This window comes from Pieris brassicae, chromosome 11, assembly GCF_905147105.1.
Source record: "Pieris brassicae chromosome 11, ilPieBrab1.1, whole genome shotgun sequence".
Taxonomy (NCBI): domain Eukaryota; kingdom Metazoa; phylum Arthropoda; class Insecta; order Lepidoptera; family Pieridae; genus Pieris; species Pieris brassicae.
The window spans coordinates 12,115,481-12,138,982 of NC_059675.1; the positions used below are offsets into that span (position 1 = coordinate 12,115,481).

General features: G+C 36.5%; 1 protein-coding gene across 2 annotated transcripts in view; it reads left to right on the forward strand.

Moving 5' to 3' along the window:
• The window catches only part of LOC123716283 (homeobox protein prospero), an 83,713-nt gene that overhangs the window by 55,529 nt on the left and 4,682 nt on the right, over positions 1–23,502 (forward strand). Inside the window, exons 4-6 of one of the 2 annotated variants that reach the window (XM_045671946.1) lie at positions 12,558–14,332; positions 14,504–15,078; positions 15,954–16,108. In XM_045671946.1, coding sequence (XP_045527902.1) covers positions 12,631–14,332; positions 14,504–15,078; positions 15,954–16,108 — 2,432 coding nt within the window. In that variant the 5' untranslated portion in view covers positions 12,558–12,630. Of the gene's footprint in view, positions 1–12,557; positions 15,079–15,953; positions 16,109–23,502 lie in introns of both variants that reach the window. The other variant, XM_045671945.1, reaches the window with a different exon arrangement.

Consider the following 23,502-nt stretch of genomic DNA (forward strand, 5'->3'; position numbering starts at 1 on the left):
CAATTGGTTTAAAAAAAAAGAAAATAAATAAATAAAAATAAACAAATATATTATGATGACTATGTAATGTGTTTGTGAAAGACGAAACAAATGTGTGCGCGTGTTGCATGAAAAGATGGATTAAGGAAAAAATTATATTAGATGATTTAACAATGCTTCTGTTTTGTTGTAGTTAAGTGTACCGAGCCAATGGTTTAAAGTTGTTTTACATTTATGGTATGTAAGATTATGAAAGCTAAGGGTTTTATTTAAACTATTATAGAGATAAGCTGAGCGATTGTTGTATTGCTTACGTGCAAAGATTGTCTTGCAAATTGTGTAGCTTATTATATTATGTTGGGTCCTTTTTTGAGGTGTGTCTGTTTTATTTCTCTTGTATTAAGTTTACAAACTTCCGGTACACTTTTGTCTTTATAAATAAAAAAAAAATGACGCTAAATTCGTTGGCTGCATATAGGAAATTTTTGTACACATTTTAAGCATTATAACCATCAGTTATACAGTATTTAAAATTTTCTTAATATACATAATAATAATAATTAAAAGAAAATAAAAATTAAAACAAATTTAAAATGTTTGGTCCCTGTGGCAGTGTACCTTTAACGCAGCATTTCCTCGCTGTGTATTATATACATATTCGTTGAGCAAGGAAAGCACCAGTTCTGGAGTCACTGTGCACTTGAACACCACGGCCCAGGAGTCTCTACTCTAAAAGGAACAAAATCGAAGTTGAAGGAACGACTCTTATATTTGAGTCGTTTATTATTTTCCATCAAAGTCAAAATCATTTATTCTTATAGCACAATGTACACATATGAATTTTAATTTTATATAAACAGTTCTCAAATCAAGGGCGTAGAACGGAAGAGAAGACTGGCAATAAATCTCATCTGCTTTAATTAACTGCCAGTTCTCAAATAAAGCGCGTAGATCGTATCTAGTCAGAAACTTCACTCCTATCGCCAAGTATTCTTTCTAGCCACCTTTTGAGTTACAATAATACTCGTTCTATAGAACTCCTCAGCTAGTTGACATAATGAATTCATTCCTTGAATGAACTAAATTAAGAACGAAACGTTCAGTGTCAAGCAGGGTAGCGATAGTCAAGTATTCTTGTAATACCTCTGTTTGATACGAAACTACTGTAAAATATATTTTAGTAAGTAGAATATAGGTATATATAAATATTAGTATTTACATATATATATTATGGAATTTATATACTGAGGAGATATAATAATTGTTCCGGATGAAGTTAATGTACTTACTTTGTTAATTTTAAATAGTGATTTATAAACACGTTAGTGGGTTACAAACAATTAGTTGTAAATTATAAAAGGGTATTGTGCGATACCTTAATACATACCTATAAAAATCATTAAAATGTTAAATTTTACGGCACAGAAAATATTGGTACCTCATCAATCATTCAAGCAATAAACACACACAGTTTTCCTTGCATTTAAAACAACGCAAAACAATTTCATCCAAAATATGACTTAGTATATATTTTATCGAACCTGTAATATTATATCCCTTTTGTTTCTTGTTCATTAGACTATACAACAGAGGCTTTATTATCGTACTAAAACTATACTTGATGAAGCCAATGATTGCTTGCCAGCTACAAAAATTACCACCTACCTACTGTTTTCACTACCCTAGATCGGGACGTGGACTGGGATTTTGCGCGTCTTCTAATTGCCCTAAAAATTTGGCCACCAAACCTTTTTATTAAATTCCTTAGTTAGTGTGTATTCATCCTTAGCCTGTGACCACAGTGTCACAGAGGAAGAGACAATTTGACGATAGTTAGGCTGGAAGTAGACTAAGCACTCAGATGTTTTGACTGCCCATCTCCGCGGCAATTGTCTAGTAGAAGTCTAAATTGAATGTTATTAGCCGTGATTTCATTTGTTCAACCAATCGTAAGTATTTCTTGCAATATGAATAAACAAATATAATGAATCCGTGGGTATTTATTGAAAATAACGATTTAGCAATATCATAGCCAAATATATTTTGTATTTCAAGAAATATTATTCTTTTTGATAGATAAGGATTCAAAATATCCTGTTAAATGATATCGCGGCATTTGATACTCGCTCTGAGAAGGCGTGTGAGTTGTTAGCCATTTAAAAGTTTCTTTTTTCGCGCCGCAACAGCATCCATTCGTATAACATTCTAAATATCTACTATTTGGAATAAAAGTGTAGTTGCAAAGAGATAATGTTACATAATGATGTATCGCATCAATAGTAAAAATGTTCAATAAACTTATCCTAGACTAACTGTCCTTAACGCTTAACTACGATAACATTTTATCATCAACCGGAAACATATATGTTTTTACGAACCGTAAAATAATCGTTTCTAATGAGTGCAAAAACTAAAGGACAGGCGAGGTTATTATGAAATAATGGTTGTTTGTTCGTGATAAACAGATGTAACTTCTTGGTATAAGTTATTGTTTATTTTAACCCATCGACAATAGATCTTGTCTATGTTTATTAGTATTTTGACATATCTGTGTATGTGGTTTTTTTGTTTCCAAATATTTTGTTGCGGACTCCCACAGAGACGGTCATTAATATGATTAAATCGAAACATAATCCAGAGATTATGTCAGACTTGTGGCTGACATGGTGGGTAAACATAAATAAGGGTTTTTATGAAAAATTAAGTAAAAAGCAATTAAGCTTTACAGTATAGGTGTATCATTGATTGGAAAAGCTTAGTGTAATGCTTAAAATTGAACCCCATTCAATGGCGAGTACCATACAACCACTATAACCCGACCTTTTGATGGATCTTTTGATAAAATAAGATCATTTAGCTCGACAGTATTGAATTTTTTTCCTTTCAAATTTAATTCAACATATACCGCGGACCTATAATTTTTTAGTTCGAAACTACCGTTTTATTCTATCAATTAAAAAAAAAAACTTTTTTAATTGGGATGCTCTTGTGAATTTAATTTTTAATTGTGTTCCAGTTTATTCGTAGTTTAGTCGTAGACTGTTGAACACCACAACAGGAAGCAAAAATCCTTCTTGCTCTCTCTAATTGAACTTCCTCCAAGAAGAGCCGCTTTGAGATCCACAAGTTCATTTAATCCAACGATTTGTTGTTGCGATGTCAATACCCCTAGTAGTATTGCACTAGAATATTGCCTTGCAGTCTGACAACACTAACAATTTTAATCTATCGCTCCATCGCAAAGACTCAAAACTAAATCGGAAGATTTTACTTCTCTCTCTCTGATCTCTGATCAAAAACTGTTTAATACTTGAATTTATTTTGAAAGATTATTAATGTACAGTTAAATTAACCACAACGTTAATGACTAACATTTGTGAAATCCTAATTAGGTTTCGATTTATCGCCAAAACATATAGAAATTACCATTCTTGGCGTAATAGGGAAGGTAAAAGTGTGTCGAAATCATTTCCTTTAAAATTTGTTTATCAATACAATTATTATATTCTATTCAATTAAGGAAATTCAATTGTAAAATAATAACACTACACATCTGAGACTACACACATCTGGCACTATTATAAATAACTTTAAATTTTCTTTACGAACTATCAAAGTGTTTCTGCGCATGTGGAACGGGAATCGAAGCACGAACCAATGACCACGTGTGCCGCTATAATCAATGAGCTTGAAGTTATTATAATAAATTTATAATAATCAATACTGTAGGCCTGTATTATCTGCGTCAAGTGGGAAGATAAGAACGTTGTGGTAGATTATATGATGAGTTTTTACGCTTTTAAAATTTGCGTAGGAACAATGTCGTTTTATAACAATTTTACGCAGAAGATATGAAGTTACGTCAGAAAAGTGTGGACCCGATGTACATGTAAAATTTCCTCAAACGGTGAAGGAAAATATCGTGAGGAAACCGGCAACCCAAAAAGTCGACGGTTTGTGCCGGCCACAGTATCCTGATCGTCTACTTGCCAATTAGTTTTAATAACGTCAATAAAATTTAATGAGAATAAAACTAATTTATTTGTATTTAAAACTCATTTGACTCCATGTCCAGCCGTTACATAGATTATATATTTTATTTGATAGTAGTGGATTTGTTATTGAATAGCCTCCGAGAGTGATACAACGATTATAGCAGTTATACAGCGTCCAAATTTCAGCGTTCTCTTCATCTGCTGCATGTGGCAGTTGATATTAGGACAATTTTAATTTTGTTGTGGGTGTGTAAATGACTCATCCCTGATATAAGAATACTTTCAACGAATACCTAGCATCGCATGTAGTCAAACAAAGAGCAATTACGGTTTTTCAACACAAAGGGTATAGCGTGGTGTTCTCTCGCATGACAGCAGATATGGTCGTCCAATATTGGCCATATGTCACGGGCGATACCGCGATAGATAATGACGACTAATAAGTGCCTGTCTTCCTACCTACCGCGGTAGTGATGTGCCTAGTCGATAAGCGTGTATAAAAAATAAATAAATAGCGCTACAACCTTTTAGGTCTGGGCCTCAGATATTTGTATCTGTTTCATGATCGTTTATGAATTGAATAGGCAAGTAGGTGATGAGCCTGCTGTGCCTGACATACACCGTCGACTTTTTGGGTCTAAGGCAAGCCGGTTTCCTAACGATGTTTTCCTTCACCGTTCGAGCTAATGTTAAATGCGCACATAAAAAGAAAATCCATTGGTGCACAGCCGGGGGTCGAACCTAGGACGATTCGCATGTTGAAGCCACTAGGCCAACACTACTCTGATAAACGTGTATAATTAGTAGATTAAGAGTAAGAAAAAAATAGGTATCATACATAAAACATAATGAGTATATAAAACTTATAATCACGAATTGGACGTGAATTTAAATGTGATACTGTATGTCTGTATGTATCTAAACGTTAACACTGTAACGAAATATTATAGGAAAAATATAATTTCAATAATATATATAATATATATATAATTACAGGTAGAAATAAAAATACAATACATATTCTACACATAGACTCTTGGGCCGTAGGGTTGAACTGCACAGGCACTAATTAAAGATTTAAGTTGGCACCTGGTAGATTGTGCTGGTGACCCCAGAACTGGTACTATTCTCATTCAACAAATAAGTATCGCAACACAGCGAGGAAATGATGCCAGCGTTAAAAGGACACTGCTAGAAGGTGCCAAATCTTTTTTGTTTACATTTTCTTTTTATTATTACTATGTAGGTTAAGAAATTGTAAATACTGTATATTTGATTGTTATGTATAGAATTCAATTAAATAGTATACTTCAAGACATATTCAATATGTCAATATTAATGTCCAAAGCTATATTATTATCACGGATAAAAATTATTGTTAAAACAATCGACATAATAAAACATCGATATCGACTAACGCACCACCCTCAGTGATCTTATCATCAGTTTTTATTCTCGTGATATCCAACGATAAGGCAAAATGTCCTTTTTCATAGAAGCAGTAATGGCCCAGGAGACACGCTACCAAACTCATAACTTATACATGCTGATTGCTTGACTTTACCCTTTACTGGACTTCACTGTCCGTTATTATTGTTAATAATACTTATTTTATTACTCCATTTTGTTTAATTTCTTTAATTGTCTATGATAAATTGATCTAAGACATACTTTACTTCTGCATGTTACAATTGATTAATGATTAAGTGGTAAAATGTTTGCCTAGTGGCTTCATTGTGCGACTCTCACTCCTGAGATCGTAGGCTCTACCCCGGTTGTGCACCAATGGGCTTTCAGTCTATGTGCGCATTTACCGAACTCCCATCACCTACTTGCCTATTAGATTTACAAATGATTATGAAACAGTTACAGAAATGTGAGGCCCAGACCTAAAAAATTGTGCAATGAGATACTAATTTTCTCGTTTAACAGTTGGTCACGAGTCCACTGTCAATTAAACGTCAGTATTTTTTAATATAAAAAGATATATGACATATATAAAGCTATGTTGGAACGGATGCTATCTTAGTAATACTAGGACGCGTTTTATTAATTTCTGCTATATCTTTAGTGCTGATTATGGAGTGCTCGTTGATATTAAGTAGGCAGATCCGACATTTTCCATGGATTATAAAAAGCCTTTGCTACGTATAAGCTCGTAGCCTCGTAGATGGCTTACATATAGCTACGCGAGCGTAGAGGATTTTTCAACAAAATATTGAAGAAAAATATGACAAATTTGTAAATTATAACATTATTTTGTGTTTGTTATTAATATGGTGTAGTAATATACATAACGTACTAATTTTGTTCATCATAAATAAAAGCGCAAAACTTGAAGATGGCTGGACCAGTTCGGGATTTTTTTAAATTTATTCGTTGAACTCTGATGAAGGCCAGGCAGCGAAGTATGTAGGGTAGCATTGTATAGTGTAGCTACTTAAAAAGTAGGCTATTTAAAAATCATGTTACGTCGAAGTGAAATACCAAATAGACATAACTGTATTTAATAGAACAAAATCCTTTTATATTCTATGGTTGTAAAAAAATTAATTTGCGTAATAATTAGGCTATCAAAAACTGAGTTAACAGATCTAAAATTTTCTGGTTAATAATAATATGGGACGATTCTCTGGTTAATAAGTGTTCATATTACTATCATTACAAACGCCCACAACGCTTGAATCATATCGCAAGTTGACGCAAGCCAGCGACTACAGATAACGCAACATGTGTCTTTCGTTGGTATTGATAATTATTTGTCATGAGCTAAAATGGCGGATAAAACTTAATTGATTAAATCATACATTAAAACCTTTCTGTCTGGTTCACCAATAGAAAACGGCAAAAACTATATTCTAATTTTATTACATAATTCTTTTTAAAATTAATTATGCAGGAAACCGCTTTGACTTAGACGCTTATTCGACGTTGTCCAGCACAGGAGGATGATTACCTACTTGCCTATTAGATTGACAAATGATCATGAAACAGATACATAAATCTGAGCCACAGACCTAAAAATGTTGTAGGGGCAATATGTTGCCATAGTGCAACTGTAAATGATTACAGTATTGCTATGTTCAATATAGTTAATGGTTTAATGCATGCATGCAATACATGCATGACAACTAAGCCACGCTGATTGACACCATTATACAATATTGTAACGCAATATATTAAATATATAATAGAGGTTAGACGAAGTATATATATAGAATATAGTCCACGAAACTCGTGCTATCATAAATAATTACTTTATAATGAATATTTTTCAATGTATTTATTAACAGGCAGACACAAAACTCGGCATCTTTATTTTAAATTGCGTTTTTATCATGGCCCATATATAGCAAGAATAGTACCAAACAATACAAGTAGGTTATCACCTGTCATGTCTTATTACAGCCCCTGACATGGTCCGATGACTATTACCGGTGACTTATGGTACTAAAGGTATTGCGAGGGTGAGTGTTCCCACGAATTCCACCACTTCCCAAAGGGTGCCATATGGTTGTGGTGTTATTATTATTGCAATAAAACATTTGCAATTTAAAGGAAATAAAGGAAATGTAAACTTTGTCATGTATGTATATTCGACAGTCTTGGGTTTGACTTTTAGGTATATTTAACTTGGTGGCGTTTGAGAACTTGGGTTAAAATGGCGGATAAAACTTAATTGATTAAATCATACATTAAAACAAAATATTATAGTAACGATTCAAAACTTTATTCACTAACAATTGTAAATATCTTCTCAATCTGTCCTATGCTGAAGTGGAAAGTATTCTTCGTGTGTATTAGTTTCAAAATCAAAATCACAATCAAAAGTTTTTATTTCAAATAGGCCTTTGCAGGCTCTTATGAAACGTCTAGTTGCACGGTTCCAAAAAGTGGGTCTCATGGAGAAGAACCGGCAAGAAACTCCATGGACACTCTTTTCAACAATGGTTTAGCTTACAAAGACTCGGTTACAATAGTAATAATCGGCTGAGAAGCTTATATAATGCAAGGTATACAGAGATTCTATACAATGCAAAAGAAAATTGAGTTTTTACTATTAGTGTAAAATGAGATACACACACTTGCACAGCGCAAGTTGCCAGGGAAGCCGCACAAGCAGAGATGAATTAGCGCCATACATCTTTATCGTCAGTTTAAGTATAAAATTGTAAGTGTTTTAGAAATTATTACGACGAGTACCTAAAATCATTGATATGCCAAACGTAAGAGACTGTCAGACACAGGGAATCCTAGAGTGGGGGCTCGTGATTTTCCTTTTTAAACGTATAATAAAGTGTTTTCGATAACATCTATATTTCTTTGAAGAAAGAAAATACCTATCAAAAGAAAAAAATACGTTATAACATCTACATCTACATACATTACATAGATACATAGTATATATTACATTATACCTGGAATAGAGGAACAGTTTCCGAATATAGTTTAGCTTAAAGCAATTCGTGGCGTATCTGCTACAAAAATGAAAATGAAATTAAAATAACATTCGCTATTTAAACCACTTAAAATTATGACATTTATATATTTGTTTGAAAATCTGTTAATTTCTTTTATTTTCATTGCATGGGAATGATGTAGGGAAGGGAAATATTTCCGTAAAAATTAGACGACGCCGTGTCACGCCAAATTAAACACGAGGGAGGTTGTATGTCGATGAATTTGTGTCGACGTGTTTTGAGCAAAATTTTAAATAGTCCATAAACAAACACAGAATTGTCATATTTAGACAATTGTAGACGAATTCTACAAACCTTCGTTTATTCCCTTATAAAGCAATTATCATTTAAAATATAATCATGTATGTGTTTATATTAAAATTTCTTTCTTAATATAAAAAAAGACTTTATGGAAGGTTATTTTAATTGGTAAGCAATGAAATCTAATAGTTTAAAAATTACGTTAAATTTTCTATCAAACTAGATTACTGTACTTATTCCAAAGAATCAAGGTTTGGCCTAGTGAGATACGGAACTGATATATACATTTGTTCCGACCCGGAATATTCGCTGTATATGAAGGTTCCTCACCATAGTAGGTGAGGAACCTTGCCTGGGTCTGGCAGATTTCTTCATGATCATTTGTTTATCTAATACGCAAGTAGGTGATTAGGCCTCCTATTCCTGACACACGCCGTCGACTCTTTGGGTCTAAGCCGAGCCGGTTTCCTCACGGTGTTTTCCTTCACCGTTCGAGCGAATGTTAAATGCGCATAGAAAGATAGTCTACAGCCGGAGATCGAACCTATGACCTCAGGGATGAGAGTCGCACGCTGATGTCACTAGGCCAATACTGATCCGTGGTAGAATGCTCAACTACTACGCCATACACAGTATAAAAATATTATTAAGAAAATCGCTTAGCCGAGAAACGTTTTCAAATAACGTATGGTATCTCGACATCGAACAGCCCTTTAAGGTGAAAGGGCACTCCTATTGCAATATGGAACCATATCAACAGGTCCTATAGGGCGTCCTCGCGTTCATATAATGCCATCACATCGAATTCGTTTTGCGTACTTTATAATTCCGTAAGTTGTTTAATATTGACTATTTAATGTATTGTCATTATTGACATCCTTGGTTGATGTACTATAACTGTAATTTTTTCAGAACTATGCAAAGCATTTTACTATAAAAAATAATACGAGAATGTGTACGAATAAATACGGAAATTATTACGTGCACATTGTTAGCAAATCTCGTGTACCTAATTTTGTTTTCCTATAATAGATATCAACAACCAAAAAATCATAATAATAATAATATTTCCGCGAAAAGTGTGGTAATACATTTACATTACATACATTACGATCTAGACATTCGTCAAAATGTGCCATCTAATTATGTTTAAACAGTGAAACAATAGCAAAAGTTTTTTCTCTTCAGTCTAATTAGATAAATTACTGTAATGTACATTAGGTTATTTTTAACTATTTACTCTAAACACATAACAACACTGTAGTTAGTATCCTAGTAATTAGGGTATTTTATTTTTCCCGAAAAAAATTAGAGTTCGCTTTTGTTCCCCGGAGGCATTGAAACTTAGAACCACAAAAGTACATAGATAATACTCAAACCACAAGCTTTAATTACATGTATTAAAATTAAGCATTTGACAGATAATGTTATCTTCTTAAATACGCAATTAACGACTGAAACTACAGAGAAGGTTTTTCATGGACTGTTGTTAAGGAAATATATTACACTCATTATATGGAAACGTATATATTATAAAGAGGAAATATCTGTTACTACTGGACTGATTACTTTTATACTATTCTAGAGCAGTGCTGGCCTGAGTTTCCTGAGGCCGTAGCTATACTGTGCACCAATAGAAGTTATTTCTATGTGTTGAAACTGGCTGGCCTTAGACCCTAAAAGTTGACAACGTGTATCAGGCACGAGAGACTGATCACCTACTTGCCTATTGGTTTTTTTAATAATAAATAACTTTGAAATATATAAAATAACCTTCCAAAGTAAACTTTTATATCAATATCATTTTAATATTCGATAAAATATTTACAATTTAAAAAAAAAAACATAAATAGAAAATTAAAACAAATTTAAAAAGTTCAGTCCCTGTGGCAGTGTACCTTTAACGCTGGCAGCATTTCCTCGCTGTAATGCTTGATACTTATTCGTTGAGTGAAAGCACCAGCTCTGGGTGTTAGTAAAGTATAATTAATATATGTTGCATGACAATTGCTTTATAAGAGAACAAACGAAGGTTCAAACAATTATGTCTATGTTTTATGGTTACCCTTTTTGTATTGAACAATTTCGACCACAATTGTCCAAATATTATTTATTCATGAGTCGTAATTATTCAAGTAGTTTCGTGCACGCATTACGATACATGAGTTTTTATTATAAACAAGGGGTGGGAACATAGCAAACATATCCGCTTCAATTATCTATAATTATTTACTTACTTATAAATAATTTAAAAACCGTACTACATCCAGATGAATAAGGCATGTGTTTGCATTGATTTCCTTTAAACCGGAATGACAAAGTATTTATTACAGATAAATTCTTTGTCCAATTGATATACCAAAAAATCAGCTTTTTGAGAATTAATTCTAATGTAACTTTAAGTCTTGCTTTATTTTATTAATATATTTCTTATAAGAATGGAATCACTCCAATATATGCATAATCTGGACGAAATTTTAGTTAACTAGATAGTTACTAATTGCACGTTTAGTTAAATACTTTTTTATGGCCTGGTAACGAGAAGTTTAATACAATAGAAGACGTGTTTCAAACATGACGAAATAGTTTTTATCTGTGGTGTTAAAACGCTGGTAGAAGCGGCTGTAGAGAATAACAATGTATGTAGAAAGCAAGTTTTAATACTAAATAGGTGCGGAATGCGTTCAGTAAGGTTGACCAATGGTGGGTTGGACCGTGACGGTGGTTGCAAGTGGCTGGTCACCATCGGAAGTCATCCGCTATTGATAACATCTCATTGTGGCAAATTGCGGATGTTGGTAGAGACGCGAGATGAACATGACTCCATTGTTGACCATAAAATACCTCTGAGGTATTTTTTTATAATTAAAACTCTCCGAATTTAAATACTTTAATAACTAACTACCGAAATACTTTTCTGAATATCCTAAAAAAATACACATCAGATATCAGTATTTCTTTGGAATTTAAGAAAAAATACTTGAAGTATAAGTTCCAAATAGTGAAGTATGAATACCTCTCAGTTTCCTTAACAAAATTACTCTCACTCGTTTTACGTGAACACTATTTGCTGAACATAAAAAAGTGTCAATTTTTAAAAATAGTTGTCCTCAACAATTAATTAATATAATTGATATGTACTTTGCTAAAGATTTAAATTGTACTTGAAGTAGGCTTATTGAATAAAAAAGATTGAAGCCTTGTGAGAAAGACACGCAAGACACGCAGTAGAAAAAAGTAATCTAATTATAAAAGAATATTCTTAACGGTCTTAGTAATCTTATTAGACATACCGTGGTGCAATGGAAATACGCACAAATGCCGCGTGTCTCATAGAATTATTTCTGACATTTTTAGATTCCATTGTCCTCTTTGTATAAAGTCACGCTCTGAATTTATACGTGTATTGCTACCACGCTTTATCAAGTTGCCTAACGCTGATCAATATGAGCGCGATGTTACGTACATAGGATATGTAGCTCATTTTCCTAATGATTGGCATTCTCTCCAAATTTCAATAGCAATAATTGAAATATGCGCGCAGTATTTCGTTTCGTTCTTCGCATCTTGATAAATAAGTAATTAAATAACCTATGAGTTTATAATTAGTACAATTAATATTTAAAGCCTTTAGTTGTATTTTTAATACATAGAGTATATTTAGCACTCCACTCATTGTATTGAGGTTAATTCAGTTAACTGTTAATTACTATTTCCTATATGTAATAAGTTTTAGTTTCGGAAAGTTGTCATACTAGGTATAAGTCGACATGCGTCCCATATTAACGTTCAAGACGTAATGTAGAGACGCGCGCGCTTGTAGAGAGCAGGTGTGTTGATCAAGCTCCCCTCCTTATTGCAGAGCGGGCGATGCGGCTCGAGTAGCGCGGGGGCCTGCCCGCCGCCCGTCCGGCCAATCGAGGCCCGTCTAGCGGATGATGTCATCGGAGGAGGAGGCCGACTCACACGCGCCCTACTCGGATAAGCTCCTAAAGAAACAGAAACGCGTCAGACAGCGCGTGGACGCCGGTGAGCCGCGCAATTCTTATTCAACTCTCGCGACGAACGGACCCGCGCCTGCGCGCTCCGTACACATGAGTGGGGGACTTTACGGCGCCATCTTCGAGGGTCGCCAACACTTCGGCCTTTTTGGTCCTTGCTACGCGCCAGCTGAAATGCTCAACGAGCTGCTGGGCCGCGCACCCAAACAGGAGGACAACGGCGATGAGACTAACGGTGGTGACGTGCTTCGCGATCGTGTTCTCAGAGATATTCTTCAGAGTCACAAGAAGGAACTCATGCGACTCTCCCCGGATAATAATAATGTGCTGGCAAATAATAACAACGATGAGCCTAAGGACGAGAAGCGGTCACCTGAGCGACCGATATCGCGGGACTCGCGGCCAGACCTTGACGACGCGCTCCTGAGACTGGACAACGCTTGCGATTCTCGTACCTCACCGCCGCCTGCGCAGCAACCTTCAGAACAGCTTCTCGCTCCTAAGTCGGAACCAGAAGACCGCGATAGTGACGCTCAAAGGTCTTCTCCGCGACCACAGGATGTGAAACGTGCTCGTGTTGAAAACATAGTGTCTACAATGCGTTCTAGCCCTGCGCCTCAGCAACCTCAAGTGAACGGGTGTAAGAAACGAAAGTTATACCACCCGCAACAGCACGACGGTGCGGCAGAGAGGTACGGTGCCAGCCACAGCAGTAGTGTACAGACAGTGTCAGAGGACTCCGAGGATGATGGTGAGCGACCTCCGATACAACAAAAGTTAGTAGAAAAAAATGCTTTAAAATCACAATTAAGAACTATGCAAGAACAATTAGCTGAGATGCAAGAGAAATATTTGCAACTTTGTAATCGCATGGGCCAAGAGTCAGAGACTATTGACAATGATGGTGCATCTAGTGATGTAGAACAAACTGAGGATACTGTTCCGAAATCAGAACCTGCATCACCTGCTAAGGAAGTTCCGCCACCAATACCTAACAGTGCACCACCAAACATGCTCTCTCAGGTCATGAGCAAGATGATCTCAGCTAAGATCCAAGCAACTCATCCTCACCTGCCACCTGGTTTCAATGGGTCACTTCCCCTGTTGCCCCATTTGCCGCACGGTGAACACATGCATCCTCCGCACACGCATCAACACCTCAGCAATGCAGCCGCAATGTATTTAAATGTTAGCCAAAAATTATTTTTAGAACAAGAAGCGCGCATGAAAGAGGCTAGTGAACACCAACAAAATAATCAACATAGGCCACAATCTAATCAACACTCGCCCCAACAAAGACAAATGGGTCAAACGCCTAAACCGCCCCTACCTTCAGAGCTAGCAGAACGACTAGATGCTTTACGAAGCAACGCGGGGTCAGTCGGCTCCATCACAGGGGCAGATCTAGAAAGCCTCGCTGAAGTTCTGAAAAGTGAAATCACAGCGTCTTTGGCGAGTCTCATTGACTCTATTGTAACACGTTTCGTGCACCAACGACGTGTAATGGGCAAGCAATCAGAGGCAGCCGCGGCTGCTGCGGAGCAACTAAACAAGGATTTGATAAGAGCATCGAGAATGCTGGATAGAAAATCTCCACCGCCGAAAGCGCCTGAGCGACCGCCGGGACAAATGCCAGGTAACCAACCCGTCCATCACCCGGGCGCCCCAAATGGCGTCCCATTTATGACCAATAATCAAATTTTTATGAGCCATATGAATGGCCCCCGTGCGCCAGGCGGCGCGGCATTTCCGCTGCACCCCGAGGCGGGCGGGCCAGGCCACGGCGCTCACATGCGACCTCCGACAGGCCTGTTCCAGACGCCGCAGAAGCCGATGCCATCGCACTTCGGCCCGATGAATGGACATTATGATCGGGAACAGAACATCGACCCCAGCGAGCCTCTGAGTTTAGTCGTAACGCCAAAAAAGCCTAAGCGGCATAAGGTGACAGACACACGAATCACGCCTCGCACCGTAAGCCGAATCCTAGGAGAAGGCATGGGGCATTCCCCTGAAAGCAAATTCCCCGAGTCGCCTTCTCCACGCCCGTACCCGGGAGGGATGGCGTTGCCAACGTCAGTTGCAATACCGAATCCGTCACTACACGAGAGTCAAGTGTTCTCGCCGTACTCGCCATTTTTTGTGGCGGGTGGAGGTCTAGCGCGGTCACCGCCCGCGCCGGAGCGGGACTCTCCGCCGCTGCCAAACGCACCGACGATGTTGCATCCTCTGCTTGCGGCGGCACACCACAGCTCGCCAGACTACCTGCGACACCACCCACACCACCCGCACCACGCGCCGCATCACCCTCACCACATGGACGCGCAGGACCACTCTGACTGCAACTCCACTGACCTGCCTTACGACGGAGTCCAGCCTACTATATCCTTTTTAATAGAATTACACATACTAATATTTATTTTCAGCTTAACTTCGAGCCTATACGTGGAAATAATATCGCATCCGGCTTATAAAACTAAGATCGCACAATGTAAGACCAGTCACTGTGTTTACGTAATCCGGTCAAGTCCTCAAGCCGTACACGCAAACGGCCACAGATATCTTATTTCTACGTTTAACCTTACGACTGCGACCGCTTACTTCCTACTTAACAGTTAGATATACGACTCTTGAAACCCCGCAAATGCTTGCGGTAACAGTCTCCATACTTGGGCAACGTCTACGTAGAAAAGAAAATGTATTTCATTAGGCGTAACACTAACAGTGCTTTGATATCAAATATTTATAATGTAGGTTAATACTTTATTATATAAAACAGTTGTACTGCAATAGATAATTAATTCAACAGTACCTAGATGCCGAGTGCGATATCAGATAAGGTGATTTTATAAGATTAGATGCAAATGGATTAAGGTATTGTGGTGCTTCGTTGAACCAACGTAATACAGGGATATAATCAGATTTACCAGCATTCCTTTTATCCAAGAATAATTGTATATCTATACGCATTAATTGTAATTAGTTCTTAGCCTAATTCCTTTAACGTCAATTATAGTTTGAGATATTATTTGGCCGAATAAAATAAAGCGGATCAAAGTAATCCAATAAATTGTATTCCACGCTTAAAAAGGCTATCGCGGTTTAATAAGACTGATATCTGCGTTTAATAGAATTACAAGACAAGATTAAATAGAATAGATGATGCCATAATACCATACTCTATAGTCTATTGCATAATGTATCCATAGAATGTTTGTGTATTTGTGAAGACAATATGATCCTTGATTCCGTTGTACTCTTCAACATTAACACCGATGCACCTACGCAAGGCCAAGCTGATGTTCTTCTGGGTGCGGTACCCGAGTTCTGCGGTCCTCAAAATGTATTTCCCTGACATCAAGTTCAACAAGAACAACACAGCACAGCTCGTCAAATGGTTCTCAAACTTTAGGTAAGTGTTTTTATTTTATTATCCCTTATGTAACAGAAACAAGAAAATAATACTTCAATGGACTAAATCAAAATACCACAAAACAGTCAATATTCAAGCAGTATGCAATCTTGGAGTTAAACAAATTAAGAGCAATCACTGTCTTCGACTACGATTATCCAATCACCCCGTAATAATTCAATAAAGGGGTGAAAATTCACTATTTCCTAATAACAAATAGCCCCACACTAACATCCCTATTTAACAGAAAGCAATCACCTGCAATGTTTGTTTAGATTTTTTACTCAAGAAAGTTTTTCTTATTAAATTAGAGAAATATCTCTCGACTCAAATATAACACTGAGTAAGCGAAAAGGTCACAAGAGGTGCGAAGGGGAAAAATTACTTCGATATTGATTTCCACTTGACTAATTTTCGCGCTATCTAAGTCCTGATAAGAGGCACCTGCCATCGCCGCGTGCCTATGATAAAGCTTCCCGTTCTTTGCATATCTATTGGCCGGTATTCTAGCACTCTACCTCCCACTCACACTTGATAACAAAGATAGAGACGAAGATAATATCAATGTTTGCTTAACACTTTAATTTGTTGTTATCAGAGCGTTATGCCCGTATCTTGAGCTAGTTCTTTTATCTATGATAAGCTTCGTAAAAGCTTTTCACGTAATGTATTTATATTTTAATAATGGTAACTCTGCAATACATTATCAATTAATATTTGTGTTCTTCCGTTAACACCGAGAAACTTCAAGACTTAATTAAAATTTATTTGGAGATTTTCCTCCTTCAACAGGATATAACCGCAAGAAAAGTAAATTAATTGAGAACATTGACCGCGAAACGATAACTTAATAATGAAGGAAGTACACTATATTGTATAAATTTAATGCATTTTTTCAAAAAAAAACCGTTTGATAGAAGAAACTGTAAATGAACCCAATTTAGTATTTATTCATATTAAAACAGTATCATAAAATCTTATTCTTGTCGACGATTACTGCGTCTATTTATAAAATATTTTCCGAGTCGAAGTCCATTAAAATTGTAACCTTAATGGTTGCATTGTGGACAACGGAAAATGTCCATTTCCTTACGATATACATCTCTGAAATACTGAAAGGGTGAGGGTCACGAAGGTAATTACCTAGGTGTCTACTACAAATAATATTTTAAAACGGAAGCTTCGATTAGCTGGTAACATTGAATGTTTTTTTTTAAATTGAGCTAATATTAAGCACGAAGGTGAAAAGCTTTCATGTTAACTACGCGATATCGATAAGCTTTAGTTAATTATGGGTATTGGATCTTTAATTTGGACATCTCTTGATAAGTTTTATGTTGTTTTTGTTACATTATGCTGAACTAATACAATTTACAGATGTATCTAAAATATGTACGTGTTGTTTAAGTCGTAATTAACGTTATCAACAGTAAATTTAATTTAATGAAACTAATTAGAGTGATAAGCGTTTGGTAATGAAAAATAATAGTTCATTACGCTATTAACATAGTTCGCTGATAGTAAAAAGACGCAAGTTTGAGTATGGAAGCAAACTAGCCACTTGTTGACGTACTGTGTGCACACCTCAAGGGTTCTAAAGGCGAGAACCCTTCAACGTCTTTTGCTATCGCTCCGTCGCCCAGTGTGTACCAACCTTAAAGCGGTTCCTTTTTAAATTACCCACCATATCCGAATAATATTATTCTGTATACGAAAGTTTATTTCTCGAAATTAACACGACGTTCTTTACAAAGTCCTCGGGGTCCAAAACAAACATACTTCAAAGTCGATGCAAAGACAAATTCTTTTAGCGCGCAACTCAAAGAAACTCAGGCAAACAAAGAGTCACTCGGAGAATTAGCCGCAACGATAACTCTAATTAGCAACGGTGACTCGTTTAAGTTATTTCGCTTAATTAAGTTGTGCAGAAGTGGTCTGCGGCCGGCCCGCTACAAGGCGTCGTAAATTGTTAGAATAGGCAACACTCCAATTAATCTTTATACACATCCAACTAGCACGAGTGTGTGCACTTAGACTAGACGAGACTAAAACCTTTTACCCGCTCTCACACGGCCGACCTGGCTCACGACACAATGCCGCACCGCCTGCTCCAGCTAAAGCCGGCCACTGATGCCTTTAATGACACGCTCACGACTTTTTTAATTAATAATTTATTCATCTCATAAACACGACGCTCGTAAAGTTAGACACCGTGAAATTATCACAGCATTGCATCGGCAAAGGGAAATGTGGAAATAACAAGATTTTCAATCATCAGAATTACTTTTATAAAGTTAATATTTTTTATTAATTCAACTGAGAATAAATTCTCTCGTATGCAAGGACTCTTACAGTCGGCAACGGAAATGCTGCCAACCTTACGTCGCAATTTTCATATGGCTTTTTAACTTATCGCGCTAACTCGCTCCGTACATACTTGGTTCAATATTTAATTTTTTGTAATTAAAAACTTAAGTGCGCAATTTTATTTTTACCAAACACTAGAAACGCTATCAAAGTGTGAAGGAAACGTATGACGGGGTTGATCTCACATCGGCGAGGCTATTTTGTTTCGCTGCCATCCCCCGGGGTGTGAACTCGCCTAGCTCTGCATTGTGCGAGCTGGCTCTAAAATTTAATTGGTTGGCTAATACAGTGGCACCGTGGAGTCTAATTTACGTGTTAACATTTTTAATAAGGCCAGGCGAGGCTAGGGTGCCAAGTGGCCGGCCATTTATATCGCGCCCGCTCATATAAGCACCTCCAGTAATTAATCCTACCCTCTCGAGGAAGCTTATGAGTAGTTTTTCTTCTAAAAAGCTGCTAATTACGCGTCAACTCTAGTTTTCACGTCTTACGAGTGGCAGTTTTGTTTGGCTGAATTAATATGTAACTGGTGAATTTATAAATACGTTAGCCCGAAGGAATGTCACGCCTCGGTACTAAATTGTGGGCAATGTATCTTCTGAAAGTGGAGGTTTTTACGCACGCGACGCGCTTAATAGTTTAGGCGAGGCGTATATTTACATATCATTGCGACGTAACCATTATAAAGTATTAGTTTCGGCTAGCATCGTTAATAATATAATTAAAACACGCAAGGCGCGGTACTTATCGCTGTAATCAAGTAACGGGCCATGTGTGGGGCTGAAGCCGCGGTCGCCGGCCAATCTTCCTGTGCCCTACTTCGCGCGTATCAATATCGAAACTTTTATGAGACATTATAAATGGAAATATAATATGCCGATAAAGCTGCCTCGGTGTTCATTAGTCACATATATTTCTGTTTAAAATTACAAACCTCCATCGTAACATTCTTGTATTACAATAATTTCAATCCATACTAATACTGGCCTAATACCAATAGAACGATTCTAGCGTGATCCAAAGACAACAACGATCGCACGAGAAGATAAAACATTGCATGCGAACATCGACTATAGACAATTCCTTAACGTAAGCATGAGTAAGCCATCCATCAACTAATGAAAGCATAATTAGAAAAGTGCTTGTTTCTTCCGACCGGCCTTATCTTGTCTTCGAACCATTACAATGCTTTAATTACCACACCCTTTAACGCGTTTTGATTAGGTTACTAAGTATATTTAAGGCACGAAATGGTATTAATGTCAGTTATGCGTGGAGTAAGCATTCAATATTTTTCTTACGTAATATAAATCATACATCTAAAAATCCTGTGATCATTTTCTTAACACCAAGGATCTGCTTAACCTTAACTGGATTACGGTACAGCTAATTATACAAAAGCATACCAAGAATTAATAATTGCTATGACATGACATGTCTTCATATAGGGAACACGCACGGCGCGCCTTGCCCGGTCTCGAAGGAGTGGGAGCGGCATTCTTTCATTAGCATTTGCCTTAAAAACCTTAATACGCCTCTAATGACACGACACACGGTTGGGCGGGAACAGTGCTGTCACGCGATCTTTACCACTAAGACAGCTGTCACAATTACGCCACAGATTATCGTGAACTATTTATAAATATTGTCATTAAAATTTCACCCACGTTACGTTATAATGTATTCTGTGCTTCGGTAAATAGACTAAAAAGATTGAGTTATTATTATAGGTGTACTAAGTTAATAAAGGACATTTATTGCTGTAGGTGTGGGGTAAGAAACTTTTATTAATTCCTTCGGTCGGTGACACGCCTGGGATTTACATTACATAATTTCCCACGTGACAGCGACTCAAGCACTTCAATGTCTACTTTCTTATGACACATATAAGGATGACTCATTTTAACCTAAATAAAAAATATAGCATTTGTTACGCAGTATATAAATCATAACTGTAATATTTGTTATCGTTCACAGTGTCGGTAAAAAGGTTTGGATTACCTATGCCACCTTAGATCAGATATTAGCCAGCGCAATATTTTTTACAAATTTCACATCTTTAGTTCTGTATTAATATAAATTACTCCTAAAATTTTCCAAGAAAAGATAAAAAAAAGTAGTTACTAACTTAATAATGAGCAAACTAGAGTTCATGTTAAAAATATGAAACAAAGAAACGAACGAATTCTATATAAATACAACAAGTATTCTTCATCATTGGCCATTATAATAAGACCTTCCGTTACTTAACTAAACAAATGATATACACAAGTACGGTCTGCAGTCAGAGATCTTTCAAAATGGACGGTACTTCAGTTAAAGCGAGATAAAATGGTGCGCAAACGCTTCCGTTTGATAGTGGTCACTGCAAAGACAAGGATATAACAAGGACAAAAAGTTATTGTTGATAACAATGTATTATGGACTTTGGACGAAATAAAAAGTAATTATTTAAAGTGGTGGCGATTTTAAAACGATACTCAAAAACTTTAAAGTACAACGCACGTTTGTGAACGAATCGTCGAATCGAAAAACTCACTCACGTATTATTTAAATGAAACATATTGATTTTATCTGTAAAGCCATCAAACTTATAAGTAAAAAATATACGTGTCGTAGGAAATCTTAGTAATAAATAGCAATGACAAAAGGCCCGGGGGAAATAACTTGAGTATAGTGAAAATGTGAGCAAGCAGGCGGTTTGACGTAATGACGACTGGCAACACTAAAGTAATTATTGTTAGACACGTGATCAACGGCCGCCATATTAAACATATTCGCGGTTCTGATTACATATTTGTTCAGATAAAATAAATACGAGATGCGATGACAGATCCGTGAATGTATCACGTGTGAATAGCTTTTATTTAAAAAAAAATTAATCGCAAAAACATTTTGATAATTTCCTGCTTGATTTTATGAAAATGTCTGATCACTAATCTTTTATAAACGTAATAGTTTTCGCTATTTCTATTTGGATTTGAATTGAAAGGTTTTTGCTACTAAATTAAAATTGTATCACTTGTATTGTGTACAGAGATTATTTAGTTTTGATTCTAATTTTATAATATCCCGGTCCAGAGCTCGTTAAATTGAAAAAGGCAAAATATAAACTATCCTTTGTTTAGAATATCGCCTAATTTTTATACAATCAAGCACTCGACATATAAAATTCAACATTAGTGTAATTTCATGACGGACGGCTCAAAGGTTCGTATCGTTGTATACTTTTTACTGTGGACACTCGAGGAAGCTAAAAATAAAGAACTGTCAGAACTGGTTTTTGAAACTGTCTCAAAACAGTAATTAGCGAACTAATCCTGAAATCAAGCAACCGTGAACGGTCAGCTTTATGCGCGCACTTAAACGGCCTCGCGTCTGTTCAACCCCTTTTTTTTCGAAATTTTAATACCGAAGCGAGTATAGTTGGGGTAATAAAATCTCCGCAAGCACTCAAATGAGCTGAACTTTTGAAGCGTGGGGTACAAGACAGAGGCAGGTCAGTGAGGAGGGAGTCATTATACAGGACCGGATTACGATTCATCATTGTGATCATGGCTACGTTCCTTACAAGCCTTCAACTGTGAAGAGTTGTTTTAGTTTCAATTGCATCATGTCATCAATTCTGAACACAGGAACAGAGTGTCTTCCCTTTAATAGACACTATAAGTAGCGTTATTGGACACTTACTTAAGATAACAATCCTTTTTAGTAAATTAGGTTAGACATAAATTACTTATTAGTCTTAAGCTTGGCTAGATCGTTGTTCCATGATGTACGACATCGTAAATGTGTCGTAAATGTAAAGACAATTGTAAATAAAAATAAAAATAAATTGCATCATGTATTATTGTTGTTTTTGGAACAGATATTGTAAATAAAATGTTCTTCATCGTAACTAAAAAGTAAAATTCGCATTTCCCGTTTCAAGATAAGAGAATAATTCGCGAGAAAGTCGCAAAGCGTATGGGTAGATAACCGTCTACAACCCGCATCGTAACGCGTCAGTTTAAATACGTGTTAAGTGCCGATTGTCAAATCTATTAGGGAGTATTCTTCGCTTACTGCTTTATTAGTATTAAAATATATATTACCTTGCATCTCAACCTTACTTGTTGGACAATCATCAAAACCGGAAGTTGCGAGTGCGGCCCTGAGTCGGACGGCGGAGGCTGAAAAAAAGTTTTTTCACTAACTGAAGCATTAATCCGGCCCGGTATTAGTTTACTCGCTTTTAGCCGTGGCTGTGTGCGCCGCCGCGTATGTGTGCTCACCGCCGTGCGACTTTTGCACAGAGAACAAGAATGTAGAGCAGTCGTTTTTTTTTTTTAAACAATTTTTAGCCAACTTTTCGTATACAACTTTTAACGCTGTAACTGAGATCAATAGTGTCCTGTTTTTAGTATTTGTTAAATTCATCAGACGGCTACCTGTCTATTTAATCAGAACTATTTTAACTCTAGCCTCTGTCTCTCTTGTTTTGACTTTTTGATTGAACTAGTAATTTTATACTCTTCATTTGGCCAGCTAAAGTATGTTTATTTCGTCAAAATAAAATGTACAAAACATGGCTCTATCAATTGAATACTCTAGCAACATCGGCTCATTCCGGCGTGTTATACGAAAGCTGGACGCGGTCCACTAACACACACATCCGCCGCACACACATACACATAACCTGTAATACCTCCCCTATCATTTCAGTGAGCCTTGCCTGCATCAGGTTTTAATAACCATTGTATTTGGCAACGATCGAAATGAGTATATTTGAAGTCAGTAGTAAATGTCTGAAAACTATTTTTTACAGGGCAAAGTTACGCGTTTATAAGCACTCTTTTTTGTTTTATATAACGCTCGATTGTGTGCATTAGCTCCTTTTCAATACTGATTTGTTGGTTTTATATCAAAATATTTCTATGAAGTGATTCAGGTGGTGCATATTTCGGTTTTATAAATGAGTTTTTGTGCGAGCTCCGCCAATGTTTAGGTGTCATTGTTTTATGACTACAGTTCTATTATAATTAGGC